General features: G+C 42.6%; 1 protein-coding gene across 3 annotated transcripts in view; it reads left to right on the forward strand.

Moving 5' to 3' along the window:
* The window catches only part of ATP2C1 (ATPase secretory pathway Ca2+ transporting 1), a 153,997-nt gene that overhangs the window by 63,611 nt on the left and 72,568 nt on the right, over nucleotides 1-17,818 (forward strand). For all 3 annotated transcript variants that reach the window (XM_073569367.1, XM_073569375.1, XM_073569385.1), the window contains 4 exons: nucleotides 4,527-4,682; nucleotides 12,307-12,375; nucleotides 13,974-14,049; nucleotides 14,387-14,453. In XM_073569367.1, the coding sequence (XP_073425468.1) occupies nucleotides 4,527-4,682; nucleotides 12,307-12,375; nucleotides 13,974-14,049; nucleotides 14,387-14,453 (368 nt within the window). The remainder of the gene's footprint in view (nucleotides 1-4,526; nucleotides 4,683-12,306; nucleotides 12,376-13,973; nucleotides 14,050-14,386; nucleotides 14,454-17,818) is intronic.

Raw genomic sequence — 17,818 nt, forward strand, 5'->3', positions numbered from 1 at the left:
AAAGGAGTGTGAAGAAAAAAATATACTGCCCAGCTAATGACACTGATGTCGGTGATGATGTCTCGTTTCATGGGCTGGGAGTGCAACTACAACCACATCTACACTAAAGGCGGCAGCAGTGGCGAAGGAGAGTCCTGAATGTCTGTGATGAAGGGAGCGCGTACAGAGCATGCTTCAGGGTTTCCAACCAACACATTCGCAGTAGAAAAGACACAGCCCACCCAATGAAAAGGATGCCAATGATTACGTCTCGTTTCATGGGCCAAGAGAAGAAATGCGTTACAGACCTTAATGATTGTTTCAGCGCGGGGAGTGTCGGAATGTCTCAGAACCATCAATGACTCTTCATTTCAGTTTCAGCCAGCAGATGACTATTCTTTTGAATATCCCATCATGTACTGGGATTCTCTAACGAATAGTCATAGGAAGTGGGTAACATAAAGAGAACCCTAAATTACAGCACAGTGAATGGTGGGGAATTTTACCATGACGTAAATTATAAAAGAGACGCTCCACATTTACTCTCTCGTCCTGGAGTGTCGTGTCCTTTACATAGATGAGCTGCTGGCAAATGGAGTAGAAAGTGCTCTGCACGCACAGTCGGAGCGCAGCGCTTTTCATGTTCTTGGCATTCTGTTTGCAGTGTCCATATTGAAGGTGTTGACCGTCACTGCCGTAATGTCCCCAATCATTTCTTCCCGTAATGGATCGTCACTTAGCAGGTTATGCCGGGAACCGATGATCTTGTGCAGGGATGCGGTAACATGCCGCGCCGTTATCGTCCCACTTTGATTCTAGCAATGCTATAGTTTTGCATTTGCTGAAATGAGAGACAATGAGGGCAGGCGGCGGCAGGATGCTCTTGGATAACCTTTACATCTGCCAAAAAAAAGCTTCAAAGAAATGTAAAAGCCTTCCTGGTCGACCATCTGCCTGCGTGGCTGCTGTTTCAGGCCAGATTTTATGAAGGCTGAATTGAAGATGGCTGATTTACATGGAATGAGGTTAATACCGTGTAACGATCTAAATCTCCGAGCCACGATACGGGGAGCGATGAGCAGTGGGCGGGGTATTCACTCACGGCATGAGCATTAACCCAGCCGCCCAGCATATGGCTGTGTCAGTGTGCGAATGCTCTGTCCTGTGGCAGTCAAGGAACCTTTGTGTGACTGGTTGTTTCTTGGGTATATAGGCTTGACATCCACTATTGGGCAACCCCTTATGAATGGGCCCAGAGAATGCTGCAGGAAGCAGAAAAAAATGGTGATCAGCTCGCCTTCCACTGATGACAAGTCTGTGTGAGAACCACTTGTATTCACATGGGAGACATGGTAGACCTTGTTTGGTCAGGGTGTAGAAACACACCAGGCGGGGGGGGGGGTATCCAAGTCAGAAATGGGGGAGAGAAGAACCATGAGGGCTGGGCTCCCGCACTAATAATAAAAAATGTTGAAACATAACTTTTTCTGTGCAATTATGAACACGGTGAGGGAAAAAAAAAACCAAAGACAAAATTAAGGATCCTTAAGCTTACTGTTTCGGTTGGCAAACCCTTATTAACCGCACATCTCTTTATAACCGCTGTGAAGGAGGGTTACTAATTCGAAACACGTAAGCTTATGGATCTAGTCTTATTTTTTTTTTTGCGGGGGGGTTCTCACCCGTGTATTTAATTGCACAGAAAGTTATGTTTTACTTTTTTCATTGGGCTCCAGCACCAATCCTCATGTATAGAAATGTATACTTACCTCCTGGTGCTCAGAATGGAGGTGCGGCACTGGCATTTTTATTTTTGAATTCCGCACCTTAGTTCCCTTTGTATTGGTTGGCCAGTAGTGATCTGCCGGTTTACCATGTTAGGTATGGGTTAATGGTGTACTTTCTTACTTGCAGTCAATCACACAGCAGATGGCGTCCGACCGTCTATGGCAACACCCAGTTGTCAATGTATAAATTCCCAGAAAAATATTGATAGAGCGACAGCACAATGTTCTTAGTAAAAATGATTTATAATTGTTTCATATAAACCTGACTTTTGGAAACTCTAACTTTGTCCTCTGTAAGACTGTTCGTTTCTATATATCCTTTATTTTCTTTAGCCACCGTTACCCGAGTTAGTAGAAAAGGCCGCTGTTTTTCGCTTACGGTACTTTGTGTGACCGTGTGTTAGATGTAGGGAGCACAGTAGTTTTGCACAGGTTAGGTTTTCCTGTATAACAACCTAAGTAATGTGAGCATTGAAAAGATTGGAAATTGGAGGAATTTTAATTGCCAACTCCTAAGACACAGAACATATTGAAAGTCTACACACCCCTATTATAACACTAGGCTTTGTCATACCAAAAAAGAATATTTTCATAACTTTTACCACCTTTTGTATCTTATCTGTACAGATCCATTGAGAAACAACCTGAAATCACTTTGAGGGAGAAATAAAACGAAATGTCACGTAATTGTGAACACCCTCTTATAACTGGAGATGCAGTTGTGATCAGAATTGCAAATCGCATTTAAAGTGGGTTTTTCTCACAAAATTGATTTTAATCAATAGATTTAGGAATAAGTTCTATAATTTCATTTTTTAATTTTTTATTTTTTTTTTAAATGTTCCTGTGGTGAGGTAATCTTACAAAATGTGCCCCTGCTGTGTACTGGCCGTGTCTGCCCATACAGAGACATGGTCTGAGCATACCACAGCTCCTGGGCAGGGGCGGACGCAAGAGTATACAGACTACATGGGACCGCAGAAAATTTTTTCTTTTGAGGTAAAACATTTATAAAAAAAAAAAGCAGACACAAACAGAGAGCACAGAATGACAATTGTGCTGAAATATCCTGCAGTAAAACATATACCAGTAGTCAGCAAGTGCTGATAAAAAGATAACAAATACAGGATATTTAGTCGATACGTTTTTTTGCAAAAAAATGTATACCAAGCTGCTCCACCGCGTCAAGGTAACCCCTATTGAAGCAGTCCCTATCTAATGTGTTTAAAACCTGAACATGTGAACAGTGTCTAAATGAACAGGATGAAGACAGGCGCTTCCTGGAATGGGCACGTGGTATAAAAAAAAAACAGGCAGGGAAATGCTTTTCAGATGTGATCCTGTGCTGTAATTTCTCAACACTTGTTTCCTCCCCTGCCCAGGAGCTGTGGTGTGATCAGACCATGTCTCTGTATGGTCAGACATGGCCATTACACAGTACACAGCAGGGACACAATTATAAGATTATCTCAGCACAGGAACATTTTTTTTTTTTTTTTTAAACACATCAAATTATGGAAGTTAATATTATTCCAAGATCTATTGAATAAAATAAATAATAAGATTCACTTTGTGGGAAAACCCCTTAAAATATGAGTCAATACACAGCTGCCATCATAGGGATCCTGATTATCCCCATGTAAAGATTAATGCTCTAGTTCTGTCACCTTTTTTTTTTTTTTCTACAGTTATTGCGAAATTATTTGTCAAAATAGCTGTACAATCCGGATGCAATAATTTGGATTCTAAGTGATGCATGTCTTCATCTCCGAATTATTGGCTGTAGACATCAGCTGCATTCATTGTAAACTGTAATATGATAATTAGTCAAAATAATCTGCGTAACTTCAGCTATTAAAAGAAAAAAAAAAAAATTAAATTAAGGACTTTTTTTTATGGCTAGGGCAAAGTCGTGCCTAATTTTTCAGACTATCCTGGATTTTCTGGGCGGTTGGCAACCTTGCTCCTGAGTCCAGATGTGTTCGGTGTTAGCCCGCCCATCCTGACTGACAGCTGCAGCTTGTACTGTGCAGCAGGAGGGAGGAGGAGCTGTCAGCCTGGGTGGGTGAATGCAGAATGTATGGCCAGTTGGGCGAAGATTGTTTTTTATGGGCGGATGCTGACACAGGCCAGCCGGAGAACAGATATACTTGATTCCTGAGCACCTGCTCCCTAGCTGGACTCATCAGGTCTAACAGATCTATTTAATGTGTGCAGTTTGTATCATGAAACCTGGTGACTGATCTGCTTTAAGCATTATGTTCTTTCATCTTTGGGTGGTTTCACTTGAGATTTGGAGATGTCTGCAGTTAATAAATTGGCAGCGAGTAGTGTTGCAATGCCGCGTGTTGAAAAATCCCATCTAGTGCAACCCTTCATCTCTGATCAGAATGCTCTTGGAGGACATGCATCCAGCCAGATACTTGCAGATCTATCAAGTTGTCAAGTGCAGTAAGCCCAAGGGGGATGCTGTAAGAAAATACACTTTCCTGTCTGCTAAAGAAGGGAGATTGCTTTTATTAACTGGCGCATTGCTGAGTAATCAGTTTTCTGCTTCTCATAAGCGGTGCCTGCGACCTATATAAGCAGTGACATGTTCTCATCCATGTGGTGCCTACAGATGAGGGTCCGGATCTGTGTACACCGCCCGTATCTTATACCAGTGCGGCTGATCATCAAGAAAATGTCATTTGAGAATTCTGAGAAAAGGTAGCTCTTTGCCCATGAATCACTGTAAGCATTTCTCTCCTCCTCTGTAAGGCTATGGATCTGTCTGTGGATGAATCCAGTTTAACAGGAGAGACTGCTCCATGCTCCAAATCCACAACCCCCCAACCAGCTGCGACTAATGGAGACCTCACATCGAGAAGCAACATCGCCTTTATGGGGACGCTAGTCAGATGTGGCAAAGCAAAGGTAAAAACCACAGGAAACCCTTTTGATTTATTACTTACCATTATCTTCTTGTGTAAAGGTCATTGCCAGATACACAGATCAGAATTATTTTTTTTTTATAAACTTATTTTTATTGAAGATTATACAAAATAACTAGGTTACATTATAGAAGAGAAGAACATCGACAGGTCTCAGTGTGCATAAATACTGTCTGGCAAAGTTAAAGTTGCCCTTAACATACCAAGGGTCTAATATCTTGGACATCGTAACTAGAGTTGAGTGAATTTGTTTGGGTTCCCTCTTATTCGGCAAGCTATAGCGCTTACCGAATAAGCTGCAGACGGAACCCGGCTTCCTGGATTGTGCCCGGCCGATCAGATTGGCGCCGCAGCTGCATGTGTCGCGGCTGTCACTGTGTCAGCACATGCATGGAGAGCCCAACACACAGGCTCTCCATGCATGTGCTGTGACTGACACAGCCGCGACACATGCAGCTGCGGCGCCGATCAGCTGATTGGCCGGGCACGATCCAGGAAGCTGGGTTCCGAACAAATTCGCTCAACTCTGATCTTGAAGCCGGGATCGCACATGCAAGTAACTCGGACAAGTGTCACATGTTAATACCCGGCACTGCCGCCGGCGCACAGGAGCGGAGCGTGCGGCTCCATATATGGCTATGCGGCCTCACGCTCCGATCCGGGTATTAACATGCGAGACTCGTCTGAGTTTCTCGCATGTGTGATCCTGGCCTAACCAAAAGCCTAGCACACCGCTGTCAGACACCAAATATCACATGTTCTAATCTTGACAGAATACTGCTATTGCCTAGGGGTTAATGTGGGTCCAGGGGGAAATACATCAAGGCTTCCATAACTCATCACATTTTTTTAGGACCATGTCTATTTTATAAAGCATCCTCTCATTGGAAGCTGCAGTATTTACCATATCGACGCAGTGTTGAATCTGCGGGGGTCTTCAATCCATCCATCATTACGGGCAAAAAGCAAAGTTTCGCAAATGTATTGATGTCAGTGCTCTTCATCAAGGATTCCCTATAAACACACCATAGGCCATAATAGTACAAGTGATTGTATGATCTTGATGATGATAGCTGTGACCTTCTTGCAAAATTCTCCAAAAGGTGTATAAAATCTGCCGACTCTTCCCCACACCTATGGCAATCTACGATGGTAGATCTACCCATTTTATAGAACCTGCTAGGTGTCAGGTAACCTTAATACATTTGGATTAGTTTAATTGGTGTTGAAACATATTGTGGGGAGGTCAAGGCCTCACCCCAATCCTCCTCTGATAAAGAGGGTTTTATGGTCCTCTATTTGGCTTCAATGATGAGGTGAATCTCCTGCTTAGTAACTGGATCTATAAAAAAAGAAAATAAAAAAATATAAAAATCAACTCCTTGGGTCCCTGATTTCTTAGCCTCATACCCCCTGATTAGGATTCTGTGAGAGCATTCCCAATGTCTGGGAACTGGGCATTCAGGGCAAGTCTTAGTTTCAGTTTCGTTAAAAAAAAAAAAGTCTGTGGGCTTGACAGAGTTGTTGTCATTGCTTTCATTTTATGTGTGCATTATAAATAAATGTCTTTGTATATACAGTCATGGCCAAAAGTATTGGTACCCTTGAAATTCTTCCTGAATATTATTGCAATTACACATGTTTTGTTAAACACACTTGTGACCCTTGTGTGCATTGGAACAGCAAAAAAAACTGAGGGGAAAAAAGGCAAATTGGATATCATTTCAAAAAAACAACAAAAATGGGCTAAGCTTAATTAATATTTGGTTGCACACCCTTTGGAATAAATAACTGGAATAAATCGCTTCCTATAACCATCAACAAGCTTCTTACACTTTTCAACTGGAATTTTGACCACTCTTCTTTTGTTAACTGCTCCGTGTCTCTCATATTTGAAGGGTGCCTTCTCTCAGCAGCTCTTTTAAGATCTCTCCACAGGTGTTCAATGGGATTTAGATCTGGACCCATTTCTGGCCATCTCAGAACTCTGCAGAACCTTGTTTCAATCCATTTCTAGGTGCTTCTTGAAGTATATTTGGGGCCATTGTCCTGCTGGGAGACCCATGGCCTAGAACACAAACCCAGCTTTCTGACACTGGGCACTACATTGCCACCCAATCCTTTGGCGTTATTCGAATTTCATGATGCGTTTCACATAGTTAATGTACCCAGTGCCAGAAGCAGCAAAACATCCCCATAACATCTTTGTACCTCCCCCATATTTGACTGTTGGTACTGTTTTATATGTTGTAGGCCTCATTCAATTTGTGCTTTACCAAAAAGCTCCATCTTGGTCTCATCTATCCCCAAGACGCTTTCCCAGAAGGATTTTGGTTTACAAATGTACTTTTTGGAAAATTGCAGTCTATCTTTCTCATGTCTGGTAGTAGTGGGGTCCTCTTCGGTCTCCTGCCATAGCGTTTCATTCAAATGCCGACTGATAGTTTGCGCTGACACTGATGCTCCCTGAGCCTGCAGGACTGCTTGAATTTCTTTGGAAATTGATTGGGGCTGCGTATCCATAGCCTGGATTATCCTGCATTGCAACCGTTCATGAATTTTTCTCTGTCCAGGAAGATTCGCTACAGTGCCATGAGTTGCGCACCGTGGACAAAAGGAACATAAAGATCTCTGGAGATGAAGTTGTAACCTTGAGAGGGCTGACATTGTTAAACAATTTTGGTTCTCAAGTCCACAGACAGTTCTCTTCTCTTTGTTATCCATGCTTAGGCTATGTGCACACGCTGCGGATTGGTCTGCGGACTTGTATCTGCGGATCCGCAGGTAAAACCGCAGGTAAAATGACCTGCGGTTTTACCTGTGGATTGGCCTGCGGTTTGCCACCTTGACAATGAAATAGGTGGCAAACCGCAGCGGAATCCGCAGAAAGAATTGACATGTCAATTCTTTCTGCGGATTCAAAAACTGCAGCTTTTCCGCTGTAGAAAATCCACAGCATGTGCACAGCAGAATGTAAATCACATACTTACATTGTACTGTACACGGTCTGCAGAACTGCAGCAGATCTGCAGCAAAAACTGCAGCGTGTGCACATAGCCTTAGTGTGACACACACAGACGCATAATCCAAAGACTGAGTCAACTTCTTCCCTTTTTATCTAGTTTCAGGTGTGATTTTCATATTGCCCACACCTGTTACTTGCCACTAGTGAGATTGAATGAGCATCACATGCTTGAAGCAAAGATTCTTTGCCCACAATTTTGGAAAGGTGTCAACAATTTTGTCCGTCCAATTTATGGGGTTTTGTGTGAAATTGTCTGATTTGCTATTTTATTTATTTATTTTTCTCATTTATGTTCTGATACACACTAAGGAAATAAGTCTATAGCAAAACGTGTATAATTGCAATAATTTTCTGGGAGAAACAGAAATAGGGAGAATTTCTAGCGCATTCACTTATGTCCAAATATCCGAAGGATAGATAAGCACATTTACTTTCTTTTGCTGTTCGCTATTTCATGCATGTTTATGCAGTTAGTGAGATTTTTTTATGCAGCCGATTCTCCTAGCAGGAAAGAAGTAGCACTTTTGTATTAAATTATAAATGGTCTGGGAGAAATAATTCATTTTCTGGAACAATTTCAAGGGTGCCGACACATTGTAAATATCACATGTGGATTCTAATGCAGATTTGGTGCAGAATTCAACCTGTACGCTGCAAAAGTTGAAATCCAGTGAAAATCTGCACAATCCATTCACTTGTTGCAGCTTTAAAAATCTGCAGCGCAGGACAGTTTCCAAACTATCCGCTGTGTGGATGAGATTTGTGACATCTCATTGACTTTGCTGTGGGTGTGTGCTGCATGCAAATACTGTGTTTTTAGCCAGTCAAATACTAGCTTTACCAGACCACCAGATAACGTCGACAAGGTCCTTAAGGGGTTGTAAACATATCGCCTACCAGCAGGATAAGCGGTAGCTTGCAGATCGTTGGGTGTCTTGCCATCGGAAACTGTGCCAAGCGGCAGAATTAGAGGTTTTTTTTATCCTCCACAAGGTTTCATCCCTTGTACAAAATGTAGCCGCAGGTTGGATGATTTACCAACCTGTATTTGCCTTTACATTCATTCTTTATGGGATTGCATGAAAAAGCAGAGTGCAGTGCTAAGAGAACCCCACTAGTGAATTAATTGAATGGCGGTCGAGCATGCACACTGCCTCGCCATACTGACAGGGATAAAGGTGCCACGGGCTGCCGATCAGGGCGGGTCTCAAGAGTCTGACATCCATTGATCAGAAAGTTATCGCCTAGCGTGAGGATATGTGATAACTTTTTTTCACCAGACAGCCCCTTTTAAACATTTAATATTATTCCAAAAAGAAGAGACCACCTTCAGCACTGATATATCCGTCAACATCTATAAAAAGTCAACCACCCAAATGTTTATGGGGTTAGACATTGCAGTCTTTTATTTTCCTAGAACTTGTCTTGTTAAAATGAGTTTCTTAAAAGAAAATGAGCATTTTAACCTCTGTAACCTTCTGGATTATACAGAGTCCAACACTGACTGTTCCATTCTGTAGTGTGATGTGTCATTAACAAAGTTGAACTTTTAATAATTCAGCGCTTTGGATTCTGAGAGTGAAATATTAAAAGGGTATTCTCATCTCCAAGATCCTATCCTAATGTGTAGTAGGTGTAATAATTATTTCCTCCAAATAAAAATGTAGTATATTTTTTCTGATTCCCTATGTCTTTCCTCATTTCCAGGCATTGCAGGACTTTATGTATCCATGGTTACGTCCACTGATGTGACAGTTAGTTGCTAGTGGTTGTAACCATGGATACCCAAGGTCCTGCAATGCCTGCACATGAGAAAAGAGACATAGCAAATCAGAAAAACTATACTACATTTCTAATAGGAGGTATTTGCTAATTATCATTATTACACCTACTATATATTGGGATAGGATCTTGGAGATGGGAACACCCCTTTATATTCCCTTTATCTCCTTTGTGTCAGTAGCCAGATTAGCATGCATTTTACATGTAAAGTTTCTTGATAAGGCTGGTTTCACATTAGCGCTTTTTAAGCGCACGCACGGCCGGGGGTAGCTCCGCCCCCGAGCCGGCTCTCTGCCCGGCGTGCCCGCCCCTTGCTTGTAGCGCCGCCTCCTAGCGGACAGCGGCGCCTGCGATCGGCGCACCCTATCTTTAGCATAGGGTGCGCAGATCGTGCGCAGGCCGTGCGCTAGTTGCGCTTTGACCTGCGCTGCGCACTTTTGACGGTGCGCCGTGTGCGCCAAAATCGAACTTTTCGGATTTTGGCGCGCACGGCGCACCGTCAAAAGTGCGCAGCGCAGGTCAAAGCGCAACTAGCGCACGGCCTGCGCACGATCTGCGCACCCTATGCTAAAGATAGGGTGCGCCGATCGCAGGCGCCGCTGTCCGCTAGGAGGCGGCGCTACAAGCAAGGGGCGGGCACGCCGGGCAGAGAGCCGGCTCGGGGGCGGAGCTACCCCCGGCCGTGCGTGCGCTTAAAAAGCGCTAATGTGAAACCAGCCTTAGTTAGTGCTGTAGTTTTTGCATTGTATGTTCTATATACCGAATGTAACTGCCGGCAAAAACAATCCTCTGTGAAATATTTCCCATTTCTCCTGCCAGAATGTTTATCTTTATATTACGTTTTGCTTTATATTTTCCATATTCTTCCAATTTCATTGTTTTCCTCCCTCCATTTTCTTTTAAAACTGATGTAATGCTAACACTGCCTCCATGGTCGCACAGTTGGAGCTCAGCTGTTGGGTCACAAGTCTGAGAGCAAAGTGAAGAACACCGCTGTGTGTGTCATATGGCAACTAACAGAATGGTTATAGCTGCTGTGTGTGAACTCAAGAGGAATAATCAGATACTTAAAGGGAATGCGTTTTCAGAAAATAACCTTTTGTAGAATGAGAAAAACCTAAATTACCCTGATTAACACATCACTAAATATTAAAGCTGGCCATCAGGTGTAATATTCTACCTCCACTACCTGTCGTTTCCAACAGCCACATGGACATTGGCAGCAATATGTAAACTCAGATCCTATTTGTATGCAAGTGTTATCTGAGCATGCTGTAATCCGGGGTACGGTAATTGTCAGGGGGAGGTGGAAGAGGTCGGCTGTAACATCACCTAATGATTGGCGCAACCTGATCTATCTACTGTGTATAACCTTTCATTGTAATCCTAAGTTGCTGAAAGTTCTGATTTATTTTTTTTTTTAAGTGATTGAAACTAGTTGTTTTTTTTTTTTTTTTTTTTATAAATTCATTTACATCATGATCTAAAAACCTAATTTAAGCAATTGATCATTTCCTGATTGCACATTCCCTTTAAGAGGACCGCGCCATATTAAACATACAGTCGGCTGTTAAGGCAGGGTGTCAGAAACAGAAGTTAAGCAGATTAATATATAGTGCTGTAGGAAAAGATTCCATAACTTTTTTTTCTTCATTCCAACACCTGCTCTTTACTTACAGACGCATAACCGTTGTTTGAATTCTTACTTCCTAAATCAATAGTACACGTGAAAATAAGAAACTGTGTAATATATCTGTTCAGAGAAATCTACTTCTTTTTCTGCCAAAATTAATCTTAATCAAAATTCTCAATTTCTGGGTAAAATCTGTATTCAGTGAAGACTTTCCCATTACTGAGCTAGGAGATGGCAGGTAGTGCCGATATGGTTCAATGTAGATGGGAGGAGCCCTGACTACAGCTCCTCCCTTTTCCTGTCGACATAGAATTGTATTAATAGGAAATGACAAACTTGCTTATAGGTGTTCTCTGCGCCAGGGCTACTTTTCGGCAGGCAGCAGTGTGTTCTATACCCTGTCCGGGCAGTGATCACACATGTAATACATGCGCTTCTTTTCTGGTCACATGATGACTGCTCGACCCATGAAGCAAGCATGGCTGATTGTAAAACGCTACTAAGTAATTAACAATCAGGTATACAGGGCAATGTAAGTAACGAAGATGCCGCAGCTCCGGCATGAACATTGTGGCCCCTACTATCCACATATTCATTAGCTCCAACCACTGTCTAAGGCTAGTTTCACATTAGCGTTTACGGCCGCAGCGTCGGGCTGTGCACGGCCGCCGCTAAGCTCCGCCCCCTGTCGCGCCTCCATCGGTAGCTCCGCCTACGGATGCATGACGCTGCATGCGTCATGCGTCCCCTATCTTTAGCACTGGGGATGCAGGCCTTGCGTTTGGCGGCGCATGCGTCCTTTTGACGCTTCGCCGACCAGCGCCAGACACAACAGGTTGCAATTTGGTGCGCTCAGCGCAGCATCAAAAGGACGCATGCGCCGCCAAAAGCATACTGCGCACGGCCTGCGTCCCTGGTGCTAAAGATAGGGGACGCAGGACGCATGCAGCGTCATGCGTCCGTAGGCAGAGCTACCGGCGGAGGCGCGGCAGGGGCGGGGCTTAGTGGCGGCCGTTAGCGCTAATGTGAAACTAGCCTAAGACTGAGCGTTGTACAATATCCCGCTATCCTATACATAGTCATCAGTGTAGTTTTTAGCTCAATGGCCTTAATAGATTACTGGAATAGCCATTTCTGTAGTGAAAAGCTTATGTGATATTGTTACAGGGAATCGTCATTGGAACTGGAGAAAACTCCGAATTTGGGGAGGTGTTCAAGATGATGCAGGCGGAGGAGGTGAGCTGTGATGAGCTGCTGGGGTGAAGGTGGTTATTGGCAACTGTCCAGATTACAAGCACACTGCTTTTTTTTTTAATTTTTTTCCTCTTAGCTGTACATGGACTATATATATATATATATATATATATACTTACGCAAGCAACTATATATATATATATATATATATATATATATATATATATATTAAAAAAAAAAAAATATATATATATATATATATATATATATATATATATATATATATATATAAATTTTTTTTTTTTTTTTTTTTTTTTTTTTTTTTAATATATATATATACAGTTGCTTGCGTAAGTATTCGGCTCCCTGGAAATTTTCAACCTTTTCCCACATATCATGCTTCAAACATAAAGATGCCAAATGTAAATTTTTGGTGAAGAATCAGCAACAAGTGGAACACAATTGTGAAGTTGAATGAAATGTATTGGTTATTTTACATTTTTGTCAAAATTCAAAAACTGAAAATTGGGGCGTGCAATATTATTCGGCCCCTTTAACGTAATACTTTGTTTTGCCACCTTTTGCTGCGATTACAGCGGCAAGTCACTTGGGGTATGTCTCTATCAGTTTTGTGCATCAAACTGTTTAGTGCACCTTACCACCTTCTCATTAGCCATCTATCTCTACCCCTTTTTCTTTGATTGACAGCTCTAGCTTCATAGGAGGCAGAGATGAATGGCAAACGAGTAGGTAGGAAGCTGCTCACTGATTTCCCATACGTTTCTTATTTTGCTGACGGATTCTCCATAGTAGCAATAACTCCTGCCCACTCCATTATCAAACGCTTTTTCCCTACTCAGCAAACCTTCCACCCTAGAATTCTGGAGTAAAAGCTTTGAAAAGTCACTGCGATTAGGTGAAACTTGGCATTGCACCTATATTTTGTGACTTTTGGCATATTCACATGTTTCTTCCACCTCTGCCGAAATGGGTGTGCCAGGACCATGGTGGGGCGCGACTGCACTGCTCGTCTAAATCATGGCAAGCTGTGAAAATAATCCAAGAGAGGGTGCTCCATGTGATGAATTTCACAACACACGTGTTGAGGGGAGAGATGTTCAACTCGCCTCTGGTAGTTGTCCATGCCAGGCGCAGTGCTGGTGCTGAGTGGTGAATGACGGCGGTCCTGGAGCGTTGCAGCACCTTCCACCCGCTCCTGGCGTCCTGCTCATGGCAGGTTGTTGCATTCTCAACTCTAGAAACCTCACTCCTGTAAATGACTGGAGTAGGATTTCTGGAGTGGCATACAGAGGTGTATTCTAGAGTTGAGCGAATTTGTTCGGGTCCCTGCTTATTCGGCAAGCGATAGCGCTTACCGAATAAGCTGCAGAGGGAACCCGAATACAAGGAGCGTATCGGGAGCCTTCTAACTCCAGTATGCCCCCTCTGTAATTGTATTAATGCCTTTCTACTTGCTTTATTTATCCTTATAGATGGGATATCAGGATGTCCCACAAGTTGTATGCTCTTCAACCAGAAGGAAGTGTACAAATGCCATCTGTACCCACAGGTCATGAAGGATTTTCTGTTTTTATCTGTTGTGATAAACTGATTTGTAAGTCTTTTTATTTGCTTTCTAGGCACCTAAAACACCGCTGCAGAAAAGCATGGATATATTTGGAAAGCAGCTCTCCTTGTACTCCTTCGGTATCATAGGTGAGCAAATCTCCCAGCTCGGAGTGTTTGCCTGCAATTCCCAGTTATCGGCAGCTATCACGGCAGTAATTGATCTCTTGTTTGCAGGTATTGGGAGGTATTTTTGGGTCTGCGTTCTTGGCTGCGATTCATGTACATGTACAGAACGCTCAGACATCGCTGAATATTGAATTAAAAAATAATCTTTCTCAAACCTGCCTAGGAAATGAGCATATTAATGTAACGCCGGGTTCTCCTGGATTATACTCTGCTTTAAAATCTGTTGCTTTCTAAATTTACTGGCGTCTCTATGGAGCTAATGAACGATTTTGCTGTTTTTGCATTAAAATTTTTGTAGGTATCATCATGCTGGTCGGCTGGTTACAAGGGAAGCATATACTTGATATGTTTACTATTGGTGTAAGGTGAGATCCGTATTGCAGAAGTGCGCTAAATATGGTTGTTATCGCCACAAGACCTAAACCCTCCATGGTTCGTCTGAACCGAATATGGATACATTATATATATATATATATATATATATATATATATATATATATATATATATATATATATATAGAGAGGTGTGTGTATGTATGTGTATATATGTGTGTGTGTGTGTATATATATATATATATATTATAGTGCCTACAAGTAGTATTCAACCCCCTGCAGATTTAGCAGGTTTACACATTCGGAATTAACTTGGCATTGTGACGTTTGGACTGTAGATCAGCCTGGAAGTGTGAAATGCACTGCAGCAAAAAAGAATGTTATTTCTTTGTTTAATTTTTATTTAAATTGTGAAAAGTTTATTCAGAGGGTCACATATTATTCAACCCCTGAAACCACCAGAATTTTGTTTGGTTCCCCTAAAGTATTAAGAAGTATTTCAGGCACAAAGAACAATGAGCTTCACATGTTTGGATTAATTATCTCTTTTTCCAGCCTTTTCTGACTATTTAAGACCCTCCCCAAACTTGTGAACAGCACTCATACATGGTCAACATGGGAAAGACAAAGGAGCATTCCAAGGCCATCAGAGACAAGATCGTGGAGGGTCACAAGGCTGGCAAGGGGTACAAAACCCTTTCCAAGGAGTTGGGCCTACCTGTCTCCACTGTTGGGAGCATCATCTGGAAGTGGAAGGCTTATGGAACTACTGTTAGCCTTCCACGGCCTGGACTGCCTTTGAAAGTTTCCTCCCGTGCCGAGGCCAGGCTTGTCCGAAGAGTCAAGGCTAATCCAAGGACAACAAGGAAGGAGCTCCGGGAAGATCTCATGGCAGTGGGGACATTGGTTTCAGTCAATACCATAAGTAACGTACTCCACCGCAATGGTCTCCGTTCCAGACGAGCCCATAAGGTACCTTTTACTTTCAAAGCGTCATGTCAAGGCTCGTCTACAGTTTGCTCATGATCACTTAGAGGACTCTGAGACAGACTGGTTCAAGGTTCTCTGGTCTGAAGAGACCAAGATCGAGATCTTTGGTGCCAACCACACACGTGACGTTTGGAGACTGGATGGCACTGCATACAACCCCAAGAATACCATCCCTACAGTCAAGCATGGTGGTGGCAGCATCATGCTGTGGGGCTGTTTCTCAGCCAAGGGGCCTGGCCATCTGGTCCGCATCCATGGGAAGATGGATAGCACGGCCTACCTGGAGATTTGGGCCAAGAACCTCCGCTCCTCCATCAAGGATCTTAAGATGGGTCGTCATTTCATCTTCCAACAAGACAACGACCCAAAGCACACAGCCAAGAAAACCAAGGCCTGGTTCAAGAGGCAAAAAATCAAGGTGTTGGAGTGGCCTAGTCAGTTTCCTGACCTTAACCCAATTGAAAACTTGTGGAAGGAGCTCAAGATTAAAGTCCACATGAGACACCCAAAGAACCTAGATAACTTGGAGAAGATCTGCATGGAGGAGTGGGCCAAGATAACTCCAGAGACCTGTGCTGGCCTGATCAGGTCTTATAAAAGACGATTATTAGCTGTAATTGCAAACAAGGGTTATTCCACAAAATATTAAACCTAGGGGTTGAATAATAATTGACCCACACTTGTATGTTTAAAATTTATTAAAATTTAACTGAGCAACATAACTTTTTGGTTTGTAAGATTTATGCATCTGTTAATAAATCCTGCTCTTGTGTGAAGTTTGAAGGCTCTAACTTATTTGCATCTTATCAAATCTGCTAAATCTGCAGGGGGTTGAATACTACTCGTAGGCACTGTGAATACTACTTGTAGGCACTGTGTGTGTGTGTATGTGTATGTGTGTGTGTCTATATATATATATATATATATATATATATATATATATATATATATATATATATATATATATATATATATATATATATATATATATAAATAATGTTTCAGACCACCAGCTTGGACACACATTCAAAGAGTTTTCTTTATTTTCATGACTATGAAAATTGTAGATTCACTCTGAAGGCATCAAAACTATGAATTAACACATGTGGAATTATATAATTAACAAAAAAGTGTGAAACAATTGAAATTGTCTTATATTCTAGGTTCTTCAAAGTAGCCACCTTTTGCTTTGATTACTGCTTTGCACACTCTTGGCATTCTCTTGATGAGCTTCAAGAGATGGTCACCGGAAATGGTCTTCCAACAGTCTTGAAGGAGTTCCCAGAGATGCTTAGCACTTGTTGACCCTTTTGCCTTCACTCTGCGGTCCAGCTCACCCCAAACCATCTCAATTGGGTTCAGGTCTGGTGCCTGTGGAGGCCAGGTCATCTGGTGTAGCACCCCATCACTCTCCTTCTTGGTCAAATAGCCCTTACACAGCCTGGAGGTGTGTTTGGGTTCATTGTCCTGTTAAAAATAAATGATGGTCCAACTAAACGCAAACCGGACGGAATAGCATGCCGCTGCAAGATGCTGTGGTAGCCATGCTGGTTTATTATGCCTTCAATTTTGAATAGATCCCCAAAAGTGTCACCAGCAAAGCACCCCCACACCATCACATCTCCTCCTCCATGCTTCACGGTGGGAACCAGGCATGTAGAGTCCATCCGTTCACCTTTTCTGCGTCCCACAAAGACACGGTCGTTGGAACCAAAGATCTCAAATTTATACTCATCAGACCAAAGCACAGATTTCCACTGGTCTAATGTCCATTCCTTGTGTTCTTTAGCCCAAGCAAGTCTCTTCTGCTTGCTGCCTGTCCTTAGCAGTGGTTTCCTAGCAGCTATTTTACCATGAAGGCCTGCTGCACAAAGTCTCCTCTTAACAGTTGTTGTAGAGATGTGTCTGCTGCTAGAACTCTGTGTGGCATTGACCTGGTCTCTAATATGAGCTGCTGTTAACCTGCGATTTCTGAGGCTGGTGACTCGGATGAACTTATCCTCCGCAGCAGAGGTGACTCTTGGTCTTCCTTTCCTGGGGCGGTCCTCATGTGAGCCAGTTTCTTTGTAGAGCTTGATGGTTTTTGCCACTGCACTTGGGGACACTTGCAAAGTTTTCCCAATTTTTCGGACTGACTGACCTTCATTTCTTAAAGTAATGATGGCCACTCGTTTCTCTTAGCTGCTTTTTTCTTGCCATAATACAAATTCTAACAGTCTATTCAGTAGGACTATCAGCTGTGTATCCACCAGACTTCTGCACAACACAACTGATGGTCCCAACCCCATTTATAAGGCAAGAAATCCCACTTATTAAACCTGACAGGGCACACCTGTGAAGTGAAAACCATTTCCAGTGACTACCTCTTGAAGCTCATCAAGAGAATGCCAACAGTGTGCAAAGCAGT

Source organism: Dendrobates tinctorius, unplaced genomic scaffold (assembly GCF_039654945.1).
Source record: "Dendrobates tinctorius isolate UK_male_01 unplaced genomic scaffold, ASM3965494v1 ptg000005l, whole genome shotgun sequence".
In the NCBI taxonomy this organism is placed as follows: Eukaryota; Metazoa; Chordata; class Amphibia; order Anura; family Dendrobatidae; genus Dendrobates; species Dendrobates tinctorius.